Source organism: Pleurodeles waltl, chromosome 2_2 (assembly GCF_031143425.1).
Source record: "Pleurodeles waltl isolate 20211129_DDA chromosome 2_2, aPleWal1.hap1.20221129, whole genome shotgun sequence".
Classification (NCBI taxonomy): Eukaryota; Metazoa; Chordata; class Amphibia; order Caudata; family Salamandridae; genus Pleurodeles; species Pleurodeles waltl.
The window spans coordinates 875,546,756-875,562,014 of record NC_090439.1 but is presented as its reverse complement, the minus strand read 5'-3'; the positions used below and the strand labels follow the sequence as shown (position 1 = coordinate 875,562,014).

The window sequence follows — 15,259 nt, the reverse complement described above, 5'->3', positions numbered from 1 at the left end:
GAGATTAAAAACGACTATAGGTACCAAAGAAGAAAATCTTTAATTAATGTATGAATAGGAACCTACATCAAGATTAAAAAACAGATGGAGGGGACATATCAGGTATTGTTGTGTAGCCATTTTAATTATAGCTCCATGCACGTTATTTTAGCACACTAGGCCTGCCACTGTGCAATTTAACCTAGATATATTTTATTCAGAATCGTTTATTATTTTCGGTCATTTGCGGTCTTGTTTTATTTTTCTCTATCTAGCTGTTCTTTGCCTAGGCCAGCACTCCATTCTTAAACAAGACATTTCTTTCACTCTGTGCTTTTCCGAAGGCTGCAGTAAGATAGGTTGCCGGTAAACGTGATAACGCTTTGTCTCTGGTATTCATAGAACCATACACAACCTTATGAGGGACATTTTCTCAGAACATCAGCTGTTTTATTATAAAAACTCTTCCATGTACCCATACACGTGAGAGGGAGATTCCAGCCAGATGACCACAACTGTATGCTGATTGCTGAGTGCTTTGCTACAGCTGCTTATGTAGACTTCAGGCCTCTTGCTTAGGTATGAGGGATGATGTCTTCCCCGGGGAACCTGAAGGGCAGAACTAGAGCGTAACATGCTGTGCTCTAATATAACCTGGGTAACAATATGGTAGCATTATTTTCATGCTTTACTCTCCTTGTCACAATTTTAATCCTGTCATGCTTCATTGTCCTGGTTATTGCAGTACATGCATCATTATCTAAGCTACAGTTGCTTCATTAAAATCTTATTGAAACATATACTGCCTCTGTTTGTCCTTGTATATGTGAGACTAATGTAACTGAGAGAAACGGATGCGATCTGAGTGACCACGATTCCCCTGAGAAGTCAATTGTGTCATGCGCTCGGCTGCCCAGTCATCCCTAATCTTGGGTAGAGATGAGGCACTGCTAGTGACCCAGAGCAAAAACCCGGATTAGGCCGACAGGTGTTACCTGTACTGGGTCAGACTCAGTCCCCCACACTGCAGGCGATTCTGTCGCTCTTATCCAGTAGTCTCATTAGAATAATGAGAGCCTACGTGACAGTATGATTGCCAAATTCCCCACAGGTGCCAAAGTATCAACTACTCTCCATAAACAGATGGAGGAAAATACTAAAGTTGGGTGTGACTACGTGTGTACACTCCATATATTATGGTCAACATGTCTCTCTCCCTAACCATCCCTATGGATCAAGTGGCGATTTGTCAGGACCTAAATGTACTTAGGGCCATATTTATACTTTTTGACGCAAAACTGCGCTAACGCAGTTTTGCGCCAAAAAAATTAGCGCCGGCTAACGCCATTCTGAAGCGCCATGCGGGCGCCGTATTTATTGAATGGCGTTAGCCGGCGTTAGCCGACCGGCGCTGCCTGGTGTGCGTGAAAAAAAACCACGTACACCAGGCAGCGCCGGCGTAGGGAAAAATGGCGTTTGGGCGTCAAAAAATGGGGCAAGTCAGGCTGAGGCAAAAAAATCATCTTAACCCGATTTGCGCCATTTTTTTTTGGCGCCCAGACGCCATTAACATGACTCCTGTCTTAGCAAAGACAGGAGTCATGCCCCCTTGCCCAATGGCCATGCCCAGGGGACTTATGTCCCCTGGGCATGGTCATTGGGCATAGTGGCATGTAGGGGGGCACAAATCAGGCCCCCCTATGCCACAAAAAAAAATTAACACAAATACTTACCACAACTTACCTTTTCTTCCCTGGAATGGGTCCCTCCATCCTTGGGTGTCCTCCTGGGGTGAGCAAGGGTGGCAGGGGGTGTCCCTGGGGGCAGGGGAGGGCACCTCTGGGCTCATTCTGAGCCCACAGGTCCCTTAACGCCTGCCCTGACCCAGGCGTTAAAAAGAGGCGCAAATGCAGGGTTTTTTGCCCCACCCACTCCCGGGCGTCATTTTTGCCCGGGAGTATAAATACCACGCACATGCCTGGGAGTCATTTTTTAAGACGGGAACGCCTACCTTGCATCTCATTAACGCAAGGAAGGTGTTCACGCCAAAAAATGACGCTAACTCCGTGAACTTTGGCGCTAGACGCGTCTAACGCCAAAGTATAAATATGGAGTTAGTTTTGCGTCGAAAAAAACGACGCAAATTCGGCACAAACGGAGTATAAATATGCCCCTTAGTCTTCCCTAAGAGGGTTTTGAAACGCCTCTTATGTATAACCCAATGGTACTTCTCTTGTAAATCGAGAAACTATCCAACTCTAAGTGATGGAGTGTAAAACATAATTAACAAACATATCACATACATTGATATCAAAGGATATAGTGTTCACATGCATACACCTAGCGGGTGACAGGAATTGTGAAGCCATCTCGAACATACATGAGGTTTTTGTTATTGCATGACCTGGGAGTTTGCTCGCAATTTTATTAAATATTTACTTTTGATTCTAAGTTGATTAATAGAGAGTTGCATTGTTGCTATGAGTGAGGTGTGATTGGATGAGTTTGCCCGGTGGGGATTTCTTTATAAACTTACTGTGTTACGGTACCCAGTTCCCCCTGGTATTTTTAATACAGGAGGGTCCCCTCTCTATTTTTGTCGTCATCTTCATTTGTACCTGTTTCAGAGGCAGGTTTGTCTTTAGAGTGAGACCTTGAGGGTTTTTAGATGAGTCCGAGTCTTCATCTGAGGCAGTTCCCTTTAAATTTGTGAACCCAAAGTAACAGCCTTGGCTCTATAATTTCAAGTTGGGATGATAGTTTATTACATATCCTGCAACCTTTAGGCTTATGACATGGATAAAGGCAATAAACACAGTCTTTTTGAGAGTAATCAGTGTATAATATATTTTCTCACAAGAGACACAGGGCCTGAACATGCTCTTTTTGGTTGAATCAGACCATTTTGAAGTAGGAGACGAATGAAAGAAAAGTTTCTGAAATCCTCCTGAAAAATTTATTTAAATCAACTAATCTGAGGAAATGTGAGCAGCGCTCTAGGGGACTCCCTTCACACATAACATACAGTAGAATTCTGAAAGGATGGTAGCCTCTTAGTGTGTGTTCTTCAGTCTAATTGTCTCTGACTGGCTGAAGTTTGGTTCTTTTTAAAATGATGCGACTGGGCGATTTAACTTTGACAATAGCCTCTAGTCTATGTTTAACATGGGACTGCTATTATAATGGTACAGTGGTACTCTCCACTGAAAAATTGGGATGGCTCACTCAAGTAAATCTATGAAAAGTTCAATAGTAGAGAAGTTTCAGTTTGCCATAATATATAGCTAAATCCTTCAGCCAGTCTTCCTTTGTGGGAGTAGTCTATAGGAAATATTTTTAATTTACACGAGGTATTGTAGGAATACTCAAATTTTATTCATTTGAACAATTCTGTTATATTACAATTTGTTCAGATCATTCGCAAAGTCAGGAAGAGTAAACATTGAATGTTAATTTAAGATCAAATGATTTTGAGTACATATGTACAATTCCTTTTTTAAACACATTCTTAAAAATAATCGGTGACAAACATTTTAGTAGCTAGGTTTTGCAGGAAGAGCAAATTGGCGGAGTGACACATTTCACTATTAGTGCAGAATTCTGAACACATAACTTTTCTCCCTGACCCAGGCCCCAACTGTTTCTCTTTTGCAGACATTGTAAGCTAGGTTGCGCAGTTCAAGAGATTTACTTAGCCATTAAAATATATCTTCTTTAAAAACATGATGAAAAACGTATTTACAATATCCTATTTCACATTTGTGCCAACAGCAACGGTTTGGTCATGTTTGTGCAATATCACATATCTCAACAAAAACATACATGTTGAATTATTGTATTTATCTGCATATCGGATTATATTGTTCTGAAACAAAAAAAGGGCATCTCAGACCATTAAAAGAAGTGGTCTTTTTAGAGCAGTGCAATCTTCTTGCTTCCACCAGGAATGGCAACAAAGAATGAATTTCTGCATAGAGTACTTAGGATCATTTCCACCTTTATATCTTTTAAATAATCTTTGAAAATGGTTTAACTAAGCATATGATAAATCCTGGTTCAAGGGACTGCCTTAAAACAAGGACCTAAAGGGTCTTTAGGTTTCTTTAGAGTATGATGGATGTGAGATACCCACTAGCGATTTGGGATGTCCTGTTCGCTCGATTTAGTGTACATGCGGGGGTATGTATGCACTGTAGATAGGGAATCAGAACATAGGCATACACTACATAGAGCAGACAGGACATGTGCCACTTTTTCACAGATGTCCCGCATATGCCAAGCTCTGAACAACCCACACAGACTTTGTGGTTGTTTCTTACTGATGTCAACTGCAATGATGTTAGTCCAATATTTGCAGTGCTCTGACTTGTGAGTTAAGTCAAATCCCTATGCAAATTTCTGAGGCATTCAGTGCAAAATAGTCAACAACACGTTTCAAGGCAGATGTATGACAAAATAGAATGGCAAACTTGGAGTTGTTTGGTAACAAACATGAAAATTATACCTCTCTTACATGTAAACAATTCAAGTAACAAAAAACAACAACTTTGGATACATTGGAAATAACATCAAGTATGTGCATATCTATTTCCATTGAGTCTCTATTGTATTCAAAGCAGTTGCATGTTCAGGCAACATGTGGCAATCAAAAAAATCCTTTCCGCAAGGCCTTATTTTTCACCATGGTAAATTTGCTGATAAAAACCCTTGCAAAATGTGGCTCGACGAGGAACTGATAAGTCTTAACTGTAGAAGGAGGTGGCTCAGCAGCAGTAATGTTGAGTGCAATCTGTGCAGTCAAGGAAGTCAGGACCAGGTGATGAGATGCCTTTGTGACATAGTCCACCAGTCTGTTATATTGTTGCTCAGACAGCCTTTCTCTAACACCATCCACCTGAAAATGAAGCATAAGGATTTTAGTTATTTACAATTCTGCAGTTATAAATTGTGAATATAAGACTTAGCAGGGAGCGTGTGTGAAATAACATTTGATTTCACTTGATTCTAAGCATAACAGGCTGCACTTCCACAATGTCTTTGTTATATTTCTTTACTATGATGGTCCATGGGTCCTCTGAACATCTGTATAGGATTACTTATGTTCACTGTTTTATATAAAGTTCTGACATGCTGCCTAAGGACTATTTCAGAGGACTCAATGAAATTTGAATTAACGTGCTAATGTCTGATTACACAGACGACTGACATCTATGTGTAGATCAACGTTCATTCACTGTATGTCAACTGGGTATAGCTGACAGTTAATCAGAGATGGGCGACAGCAAGTTAAGGAAGCAAAAGAGGTAATGTAGTGTGTCAGAGAATAGATCTACTTGGTTGACATATCAGGACAGGAGCAGGGAGGGCATGGAGTAGCCTTTTTATCCAACCTAAGATTCCAAGGGGACAGAAGGAGCTGGGAGAAACAGTAAAGACTATGCACCAATAGCCTGCTGGTCACGGGTGCCATTAGACGAATCCGTATGCCGGGGAAGTGAATAGTATGTGTGGATGATTAGGAGCGAGGCAAGACTAAGACTGCAGAGAAGAGTGAATCTGTAAGTGTCCTACATAAGGAAGAGGGAATAATTCCTAATGTGGAAGTTAATTTCCAATGATATAAAAAGGGAATGACGATATACCATAAAAGGTTACGTACCTGAATTAGTGAGGTATTTAAAATTATTGAGAAATGTGCCCACCTCAGTGCTCTGCGTCAGCCATTAGCTATGTCTCCTAAGATGTGTAAACCAATATCTGACTTTTTTGATGCAAAAATCAAAGGCATTGTTGACTCATTGTGCTCTGGCAACTCGGACCCTCCAGCTGCTAGTGGGCCGAAAGTCCTGCAAGTGACTTCATTATTAACCTTGTCTTAATCCCTGCAGGATTTTGCACCTATCTCCTTGGAGGAGTCTGTGCAAGCCATCCAAGCCTGTAAATCAAGGTCTCCCAAAGCTCAGTGTCCCCCCATGCCCTTATCTTCAATTGTTCACCTATCAATCCCATTGTAAACCATCTCCTAAACAGCTCTATCCATGGGGCAATAACACATAGCTGCTAAACTAATTCCTTTACTACAGGAGACACCAGCTGTTAAATTGAAACTGGCCACTTTCAGACCGATTTCTCTGTTACTGGCCTTTGCCAAAATTGTAGAGAAGCTGATCAATCGCCAACTCTCCTGCTACCTAGAACGGCACCAGCTTTTATATCCAGCTCAATCAGGCTTTCACTCCGGGTTTAGCATGGAAACTACTTTGTTGAAGGTTGCAGACACATTTAAGCTGGCCGTAGAACAGGGGAAGCAGGTAGTTCTGCTTCCCCTTGATGTAACTGCAGCTTTTGATACAGTTCCACATCTCATTCTTCCGCAGCATCTAGGATTCACTGGTGTATGTGGTGCTGCATTAGCCTGGTTTCATTTCTTCCTGTCGGGAAGAAGCCAATCAGTAGTGATGGCACCATATGTGTCAGAGCCTAAACTCTTAGGCTTTGTTGTCCCTCAGGGTTCGGCAATAAGGCCAAAATTGTTCAATGTTTATATGACTCCATTGAGTGCATTTGTTGAATCGTGCAGCGTAAAAACAGTATCTTACGCCAGCAACACTCAGATTCTCCTTACCCTAGACAGAAACGCACCCAATGCATTTCATAAACTCAAGGCTTGTATTACAGCAGTAGTTCAGTGGATTTGCTCTAGTAGCTTACAAGGCAATGCCAGCAAAACAGAGGTTCTGCTATTCGGTCTACCTCCGCTTAGTCGGGATAACAACTGTTGACCTAGTGGTGTTCTGCCAACACCCGCCCCTGCCAATGTAGCACCCAATCTGGGAGAGAAGCTTGACAGTTCTGCCTCATTTGCTCCTCACCCCTGTAGCTGGTGTTGTAGGGTCCTGCTTTGGACTTCTGAAAGTTCTAGGGAAATGTCTGCGTCTGCTTCTACAGCCACAGCAGAAAACAGTGAAACAGGCCCTTATCACTTTATTGCTGGTCTTCTGAAGAGACTCCAGCTTGCTCAGAACACTGTGGCACAGCTTCTGGTCAAAGTCACATGAAGGGACCACATTCGCCTTCACCTGAAAGAGCTGAACTGGTTACCTATCAAGGATCATGTAAGGTTCAAAGGACTTGTGCTAACGCACAGAGCTTTTTTTTTGTCACTTTGGTCCTCAGTACCTGGTTGACAGAATTACCACATATCAGCTATCAAACATGCTCCGTTCTTCAAAATCCTTGAAGGTGGTAATCCCACAATTCAAAAGAAAGAAGAAGGGTGGCTGCTCCTTCTCTTTTCTGGGTGCCTGGGACTGAAATGCTCTTTCTCAGCAGATTCGTGCCACTAAGGATGTACAGGCATTCAAGCAGTTTCTCAAGACATGGCTTTTTGACCAAGCTTACCAATACCATAGTCAGCAGGTTGATCAGCGCGGGACATGAGCTGTAGCTGTTGCACTATATAAATCACTTTGATTGACTGGTGCTGTGCTAGGGTTCACATGTATAGGGATGACGAATAAAAAGCAGTACAGCGAATAAGAGCAGCTATTACTGCATTTCTGTGAACCCTTGTGAGTCTAAATGGAGCTTGTCCAATCAGAAAATTAAACCATTAGCCAGAATTCTATCATTAAGATTGGTTTTAGCTTCTTACCATTCAGAGCTGTTGGATGGTGGAACATTTCAGATCTTATATGACTGCTGGCACCGGTTGGATACAAAACAACTTCTTATCCCCGAACTCGAACTAGTGCAAAGTCTTAATCATAAAAGTTTCTCACTCTGCTCATTACGACTGGTCGAATATCTGTGGCCTCTTGAGTTGGGCAATTTCCCTGCACTGGTAGTGATGATGCATTACCTTTGGTTTGTTTTGATAAGCAGCTGGGCTACTCTGATCAAATACCCAAATTGTCTTCCTCCTACTTAAATCACCTGAGTTTTTCCGGAAAGATCCTCCTGTCACTTCCCCTGGATTCTGTTTTGCGGGTTATTTTCTTGTACCTTAATTATTGTAATGCCCTGCCAAATTCGCAGACACTCAAATATTTGGCCCTGCCTAAATATCAATTGCATAAACTATAGATCATGCAAAATCTGGCAGAAAGAATCTTTCTTTAACTCCCTCCTTGGAACCCGATTTCAGTTCATTTAAAATTAATTCACTGGCTGTTGATTGAAAAGTGAGTTAAATTAAAATGCTTATGAATCTGTTGCAAGGTGTTGCATGGAAAAAGTCACACATTTCTGAGTAGGATTATCTCTGCTTGTCACCTTTTCCAAGCCTTATGCTCTTCTTAGCCTCCCTAATATCTGCAAAGCTAGAGCTAGTGACTGTGCCTTTTCTTTTACCTATTCTTTCCTGCGGAGCTCTTTATCTCAATACTTTTGCTTAACACTTGACCTATGATCTTTCAAACCCTCAAGGCTTGGCTTTTCAATAACTGATCTTTGTTCCATTCCATGTGCACTTTGCAACACCAGGATGCCCATAAGGATAACGCAGAGCTTGATAAAACATGAAAAGTAACAAATAGTATGTAGTTGTTTACTGTTGTTTGTTGATTGTGTGTCAGGGCAGCAGGCATTGCTGGGATTCTGGGGCTCACGGGTGATTTAGCCAGTGTGGCCTCAGCTGTGTGTCCTGAGAAGCCACAGGGCTACTAATTGATGTCTTGGAACCCAAACGGTGTAAATGACAAGATTAAGAGGGGTGCTGTGATGTTCTATGTTAAGAGATAACAGCCTTTAGCGGAAATGCTGCAGGAAATCCATCTACGGCAACCAATTGCTCCTTCCTGGGTAGGCAAGGTTACAACTGAGTGCGCCACTCTAGTTACTCACAAGGACCTTGAGGAGTGGACATACTACCGGTCATTCACACTAGGTTGGGCAAAGTAGTAACCGATGCACTGGGTAGATAAGTTATGCCGTGGACCAACGGCTCCTGCCTTGGTAGGCATGGTTACAACAGAGTGTACCACTCAGGCTGCTCACAAGGATCTTGAGGAGTGGACATACTTTCGGTCATTCCCACTAGGTTGCACAAAGTAGTAACCAATGCACTGGGTAGATACATTATGGTGTTAGGATTAATAGGCCACCAGTGGAGTTTGCTGAATGTATGTGCCAACCATACTTACTATATCCCACCCTCTACAACATCTCACAGCTCCTAGCACACGCCCCGTCGGGGTTAACAATGGTGGGGAGTGACTTCACTGCCGTCGTACAGTCCCAGCTTGATTCAAACTCCCCCTTGGGAGGACCAGGTGGCCCCGACTGGGCAAATGGATGATGTCATGGGCCTGGTGAATGTTTGGTGCAGATGTCACCGTGAGCAACAACAGTTTACCTACTTCTCTCCCATGCACAGTACCTTGTCTAGACTTCTATTTTTCGTTCCCACCACAGATGTTGGGAAGATCACACTCATGTATACTTCCTAGGGTAGTCTCCAACCATTCCCCAATTGAGCATACAATCCGGCACACTTGGTCAAGAAGGGACTTAACCGTCTGAACCCCTGGTGGCTGCTGGACACCTCTTTTGACGATTACATATGGAATAGTACTGCAGAGTATTTCTAGCTCAGTGTGTGTGTGCACTGTTTTCCTCACTGGCCTTACTGAGAGGTGGTCACGATGGATACTGCACTGTACTATATTAGAGGGAAAACCAAAGACAGATGCCGAAATACTGCAGCTTGAGAGATAAGTAACTGACTTCAAGGCCATCCATACTATTATCCCCACAGATGCCATGCAACGGAGCTTGAAGCTAGCCAGACTCAAGCTTAGGCAGAAACTCCCGGAGACTGTATGCCTGTGCTAGCTTCACTCCATTTCCACAGGGTCGAATATACGAAATAGATGACAGGACAGGGATGCTGATACACTGGCTTGTGAACAAGAGTCAAGTCCTGCAGTTGATCTCTGAGATATGCACATCTGGAAAGCACACAGTTGTGTCAGCCTGTGCCATTGCAACAGAATTCGCTTCCTGCCCTGTATGCTAGTCGACCCCCGGTCAGACCGAGCAGAACAAGCCCTGGCACAGGATTCTTATAGGGCAAAAGCTGTCTGCAGCAGACCGGGGCAATCTCGGCCTCTGCATCACGGAGATCCAGTCGGTCATCACCTATGCTCTCCAGCAGTGCACCTGGTCAAAACGGTTTCCCGGTCACGCTCTTTAAAAATGTTCTCATCAGTGCTAATACCCCACCTCAAGGCCCTATATGACGGCACCTACAAGTGACAGATTTTGCTCAATGTCCTCAGAGGGGTGGCGATCACAGTTATCTACAAGCCTGGTAGACAGCCTGACTCCTGTGCCTCCTACTGTTCATTAATCAATATTGAAGTCACAATTCTTGCGAAAGTACTTATCACACTTATGGCCAGAATCATACGTGCCCTGGTGTAGGGGGATCAAAAAGGCTTTCATATCAGAAAGAGGTACCAGACATTGCATGCGATGCCAGTATGTTGTTCTTACTCATGCGGATGAGCTAGACAAGAACAGTACTCTCCTCTTGGTAGACACAGAATGAGTATTTGATATGTGCACTCGCCATTCCTGATGGCGGTGAGTTTTAAAGTAGGTTTCGGTCCCCACATCCTCCCCCTTGTTGCCACCCTGTGTACAGACCTATGGGCCGAGGTTAGGGTGAATGGAGTCTTGTCAAGACCCTTCCCCATAGAGCAGGGAACGCAACAGGGTTGGCAGCCTTCACCCCTGCAATTCGCACAGGTGATGGAGAGGTTCCGCTGGAATGGTGGTCAAGAAGACAGGGTTTTGCTTTAGGCGGATGATATGTTGCTATCTATCAGGGTCCTAAGGTCACAATCCCCTGTCTTATGGAACTCCTGGGGATGCATCGGGCTAGGGATTAATTGGGGAAAGTCCATTTTAGCGCCCATTAGGGTGATGTATCTAAGACAGGACTGCGTATCGCAACTGGTCACTTCTGATAACATGACAAAAGTTCATACCCTGCAACACAGCTGGGACTTAAATATGCCACCACTCCTAGTCAGAACCAAGATGGAGTTCCAAGAGTGGGCATCCTTCACACTCTCTATAGTGGCGCAGGAGGGCCTTATTTAAAATGATTTGCCTCCCTTGTTTCAAATATGTCCTGCAGCACTACCCTAACATGCTCCCGCCATCTTTCTTTAGAGACCGCCAGTCCACCACCAGTGCCTATATTTGGGTGGGCGAGACACCCTCAATGTCATTTGGGAAATGTCACCTTATGAGGGGGGTCTGGGATGGGTGGATGTTAAGTTGTATTACTGGCCAGCTCAATTGATACTGATCGATGATTGGTTGCACGGAAACAGACACAGCCCCACCTATACACTGAAGTTGGAATCTGTTAAGATTCACAGGATCTTGAAATTGCTCTACTCGAGAGCTCCAAGACATTCCGTGCCCTACCATTACCAGTCTCTGATTCCTTTGCTGGCATGCTGCCCTTAGGCATATTAAAAGGCACCAAACCCTGACTGCTGCACCCCTCTGTGGCGAGATACGTTGCTCGAACACACTGCAAGGCTTGCAGGATTGTCCCAGTAGGACCAAATAGGAATCTTGACTCTAGGAGACGTTTGGAATTGAAGTGCCATCAAGGCATTCCCTGACCTGGCATCTGAATTTCAACTGCATAAAACTCACTTCTATAGCCATCTACAACTGAAACACTCCTTCACCACAAACGGAGAGCACCTGACTTGACTGCAAGACAGTAGCCTCCAGGAGACTCACTTGGTTCTGGACAGGCTGGGTAAAGGGGGCATTCCACAACTCTATGAGACTATAGTGAATAACTCACAAGACATGTTTCAACAACTCCGAGTAGATTTGGAGATAGACCTGGGGAGGGTGGATGATGCAGAATGGACAGAGGTTAGGATGACATTCAGTGTGCTAGGGATCACTATGTGCTCAGACTCAATCAATTCAAGTATTTCCACAGATTCTAATATGACCCGGAGAGGCTGTGGCGCATGGGTAAGGCTGCCTGCCCAGCTTTCCTGAGGTGTATGGAGTCACCTGGCACGTTCTACCATGAGAACTTTGAATACCCGGTGATCCAATGGTATTGGCATTCTATCAACAGTGCACTGGGGAAGATAGTAGACAGAACTTTAGATTTGGACCACGGAGGTCGTCCTGTTGGGTCTAACGGATGATTTTGGTGGCCTGCATAGAGTTTGTTTCCTTGTGGCGTTGGGATACATAGTAGGCAAATGTGACACAGCCCGGTGCTGGGGTGGGAGTGAACCCCTCACAGTCAGAGTGGACAAGGGGAATGGATAATTGTGCCAAATTGGAAGAGCTGGTGTATAAAAACAGAGGAGTCAGTAGGAAATATGCTAAGTTTTGGCGATCCCTGGCTTGAGTCTGCTTCTACGATGTAATTTTTGGCCCGCAGTGGAGAAAATGGATATCTCTTTAGTCCAGTCACACTGTTGCTACACTGTCACATAATTCCTTTCATCTGTACCATTACGAGATGGACTGTACCTGACATGAGTTTTGCATTGTGGTGTTTTACAATTGTGAAAATCAATAAAAAAGAATTAAAAAAAAAAGTCAACCAATAATCACTGTTGGAGATGTCCCTTTTGTAGGCTTACATATTGTAATCAAATTCTCAGCATCCAGTTAATGACAAATGAAATACGTAATGGATAGGTGCCAACACAGAGTAAACATTGTTTTCGGATCATGTCTCACTGGCATGCTTGCAAGCTGCTTATTTGCATCCCTTAACTCGAAACAAATATTATCAATTACCTCCAAATCCAATGGCACCCGCTGCTGCTTCAGTTGCACCTTTAGAATGTTACTCTGGGTGCAATCCTCTTCACAGTCTATTTCGGTGACTGGGAAGGCCTGCTGTTGAGTATCTTCACTGATGCTGACCACAAAGAGCACTTCTGATGTCAGCAGCAAGCACCCTTCATACTCCTGACCTGAACCGCTCACAATAACAACATCCAGAGTCATATGAACGTCAGGCCTTCCAAGGGACTGTAGCATTTTCCTATAACAAAAGAAACGTAAAAGTACTGCCTATGAATCAAAGCAGCCAGAACAAATGCCTCCTTCTTATTCACATATGATGATAATTCATTTTAATGGGCCATTGTCTTTCTTGTACCAAGGGTTCTTGGTTCTTTGTTCTCCATCCCAAAGTGTCACATGCCATGATGAGGACTAAAACACAGTGTTTAAAAAACATGCCTTCTTGAACTTTTTAATTAGCCTAAAATAAAGTTAGTTGTTGATGCAAGTTGCTTCGGATCAAATCACATTTATCAACAAAATGACTTGGAACTCGTTGTACAATACTACAAAGAAAGGACACCACCATGAAATGCGGGCACTGGCTCAGGGGCCATCTTACAAATGCCAGACAAAAACTGGAGTAATACTGCACGATTCTTCACGCAGATAGAACAGACATACATATAGGACCTCAGGGGAGAACGGCCCACTCTGCTGGAAGTGGTAAATTTACTATCCAATTTACTGTTATGTGATCTTTTTCCCTGCTGTCCTATTGTTTTAGAATTGCTGCAGTTCCCCAATTCACCTAGGCTTCAGAGATACTAAACAGAAACCTTGCCCCTATGCCAGAATCAAGTGAATAATGTCACTGATCACCAGATACGTTCCTAAACAGTTTGCTGAAAATGGTTAGGGAATGTGTTTCTACAAGTTACCCAAGGAGTTGATCTGGAAAGACTGTGTGCGAGGACTCTATGGGCATTGCAAGCATGTGACTCCTAGCACTAACACCTTTTCATTGGCATTCTTTATTTAATTTTTTAACTTAGTACTTGCTAAGTCATGACAAACATACTGGCAGGCAAACAAGTTGATCCATAAAATTACATAATCCTAAACAGTTACAGACAAAGGATTACCCTAAAACGTATGAGTCAAACATCCCCCTCCGCTTTGGTGTAATAGTGTGTACACTCACATGTCTGGGTCTATTTATTATGGCTCAATTATTCAGAACCGGGGTAATCATGTACAGTGTCAGAATAGCTGATATCTTCAGCGATGAACAGTCTGTTTTTTGTTGTGATGGGAGTGACTTACCCACGCTCCCCAAATCTTGGAGTGTTTGCGGAGGAATCTTTGAGATTTCTAAATGTCTTTCTTGAGGAGCGCGCAACGTTCCATCACTATAAGCCAATATTGGTGGGTGGGTGGTAGCCTTGCGTTCCACGATCGTGCTTTCTCGCTTTCAGTAATGCCTATTTGCGTGCGGGCAAACCTACAGCTCAATGATTCTTCTTGAAACTATTTTAGGTGCAAGATTGATGGAGGTTTCCTACTGCCGCTGTTAAAGAATCTTGTACCTATGACCAAAATATCTGGAACCGGAACATCCTCAAGAGACATTAAAAGTGGGCTGGTATTTGGACACCGGGTGCATGTGGGGTGAGAGAGTGGTTCTGAATGCAACTTCCATAGGATTTCGGGGGGGTGGTATACTCTGTGTAAGAATTTGAGTTGGGTTAGTCATAGTTCAGATGGTGAGGACACAAGGGGCCATGTTGGCCTTCATCTATACCATGTCCTCAAGGAAGCCAACAAGTACAAGGAACCTTACTGATGTCAGGGACAGTGATAACCAATGATCAGTAGAGTTCTGATATGCCATTTTGGTCTAAGGCCTTCAGTATGACCTTGCTTTCTAGAGGATTAAACCCTGTCAGCTAGATAGCGCTTTCTGGTACTGCTCGAGTGCATACCACAACCGGAGAAAGCAGATGAATTGCTAATTATTCAGATTGAATACTGCATAAAGCTCATCAAAGGAAATCGATGCCATGTACCATTAGTCCCCTAAGATATATCTCAATGGAGCCCAATTTATCAAACTCTCCAACTTCCGCATTCTGGGAGTCGAGTCACAAGGGAGTCAATTGTGTCCGTTTTTGGATACATTCTATATGTTTCAGGGATACATTCTATATGTAGCCTTTTATCACAGTCGTCATGACTTCTAGTTGCGAGTCCCGATGTCCTGTTCCATAGAGAAGTTCATGTGCTACGTCTCTTGGGAAGAGATCTAGCTCAAGGCGATATCTGGAATCATCTTGCAAACAAGTCACTAAAGGTAAGCATGTGGGTAGCCCAGTCGTACAAGTGCATGTCAGCGGTCCCTAGCCCTGCCGCACAAACCGATATAATAACCTTAGCGAGGGACTCCTAGGTTGTTGCCCAGCCCACAGAAAGCTCTTGAAAACTG

At 43.6% G+C, this 15,259-nt stretch overlaps 1 protein-coding gene across 3 annotated transcripts in view; it reads right to left on the bottom strand.

Annotated features, from left to right (window-relative positions):
• Positions 1–3,330: 3,330 nt before the first annotated feature.
• Positions 3,331–15,259, bottom strand: part of VPS13B (vacuolar protein sorting 13 homolog B) — a 2,423,697-nt gene continuing 2,411,768 nt past the window's right edge. For all 3 annotated transcript variants that reach the window (XM_069220546.1, XM_069220545.1, XM_069220547.1), the window contains exons 61-62: positions 12,784–13,033; positions 3,331–4,873 (exon numbers count right to left, since the gene is read on the bottom strand). In XM_069220546.1, the coding sequence (XP_069076647.1) occupies positions 4,625–4,873; positions 12,784–13,033 (499 nt within the window). In that variant the 3' untranslated portion in view covers positions 3,331–4,624. The remainder of the gene's footprint in view (positions 4,874–12,783; positions 13,034–15,259) is intronic.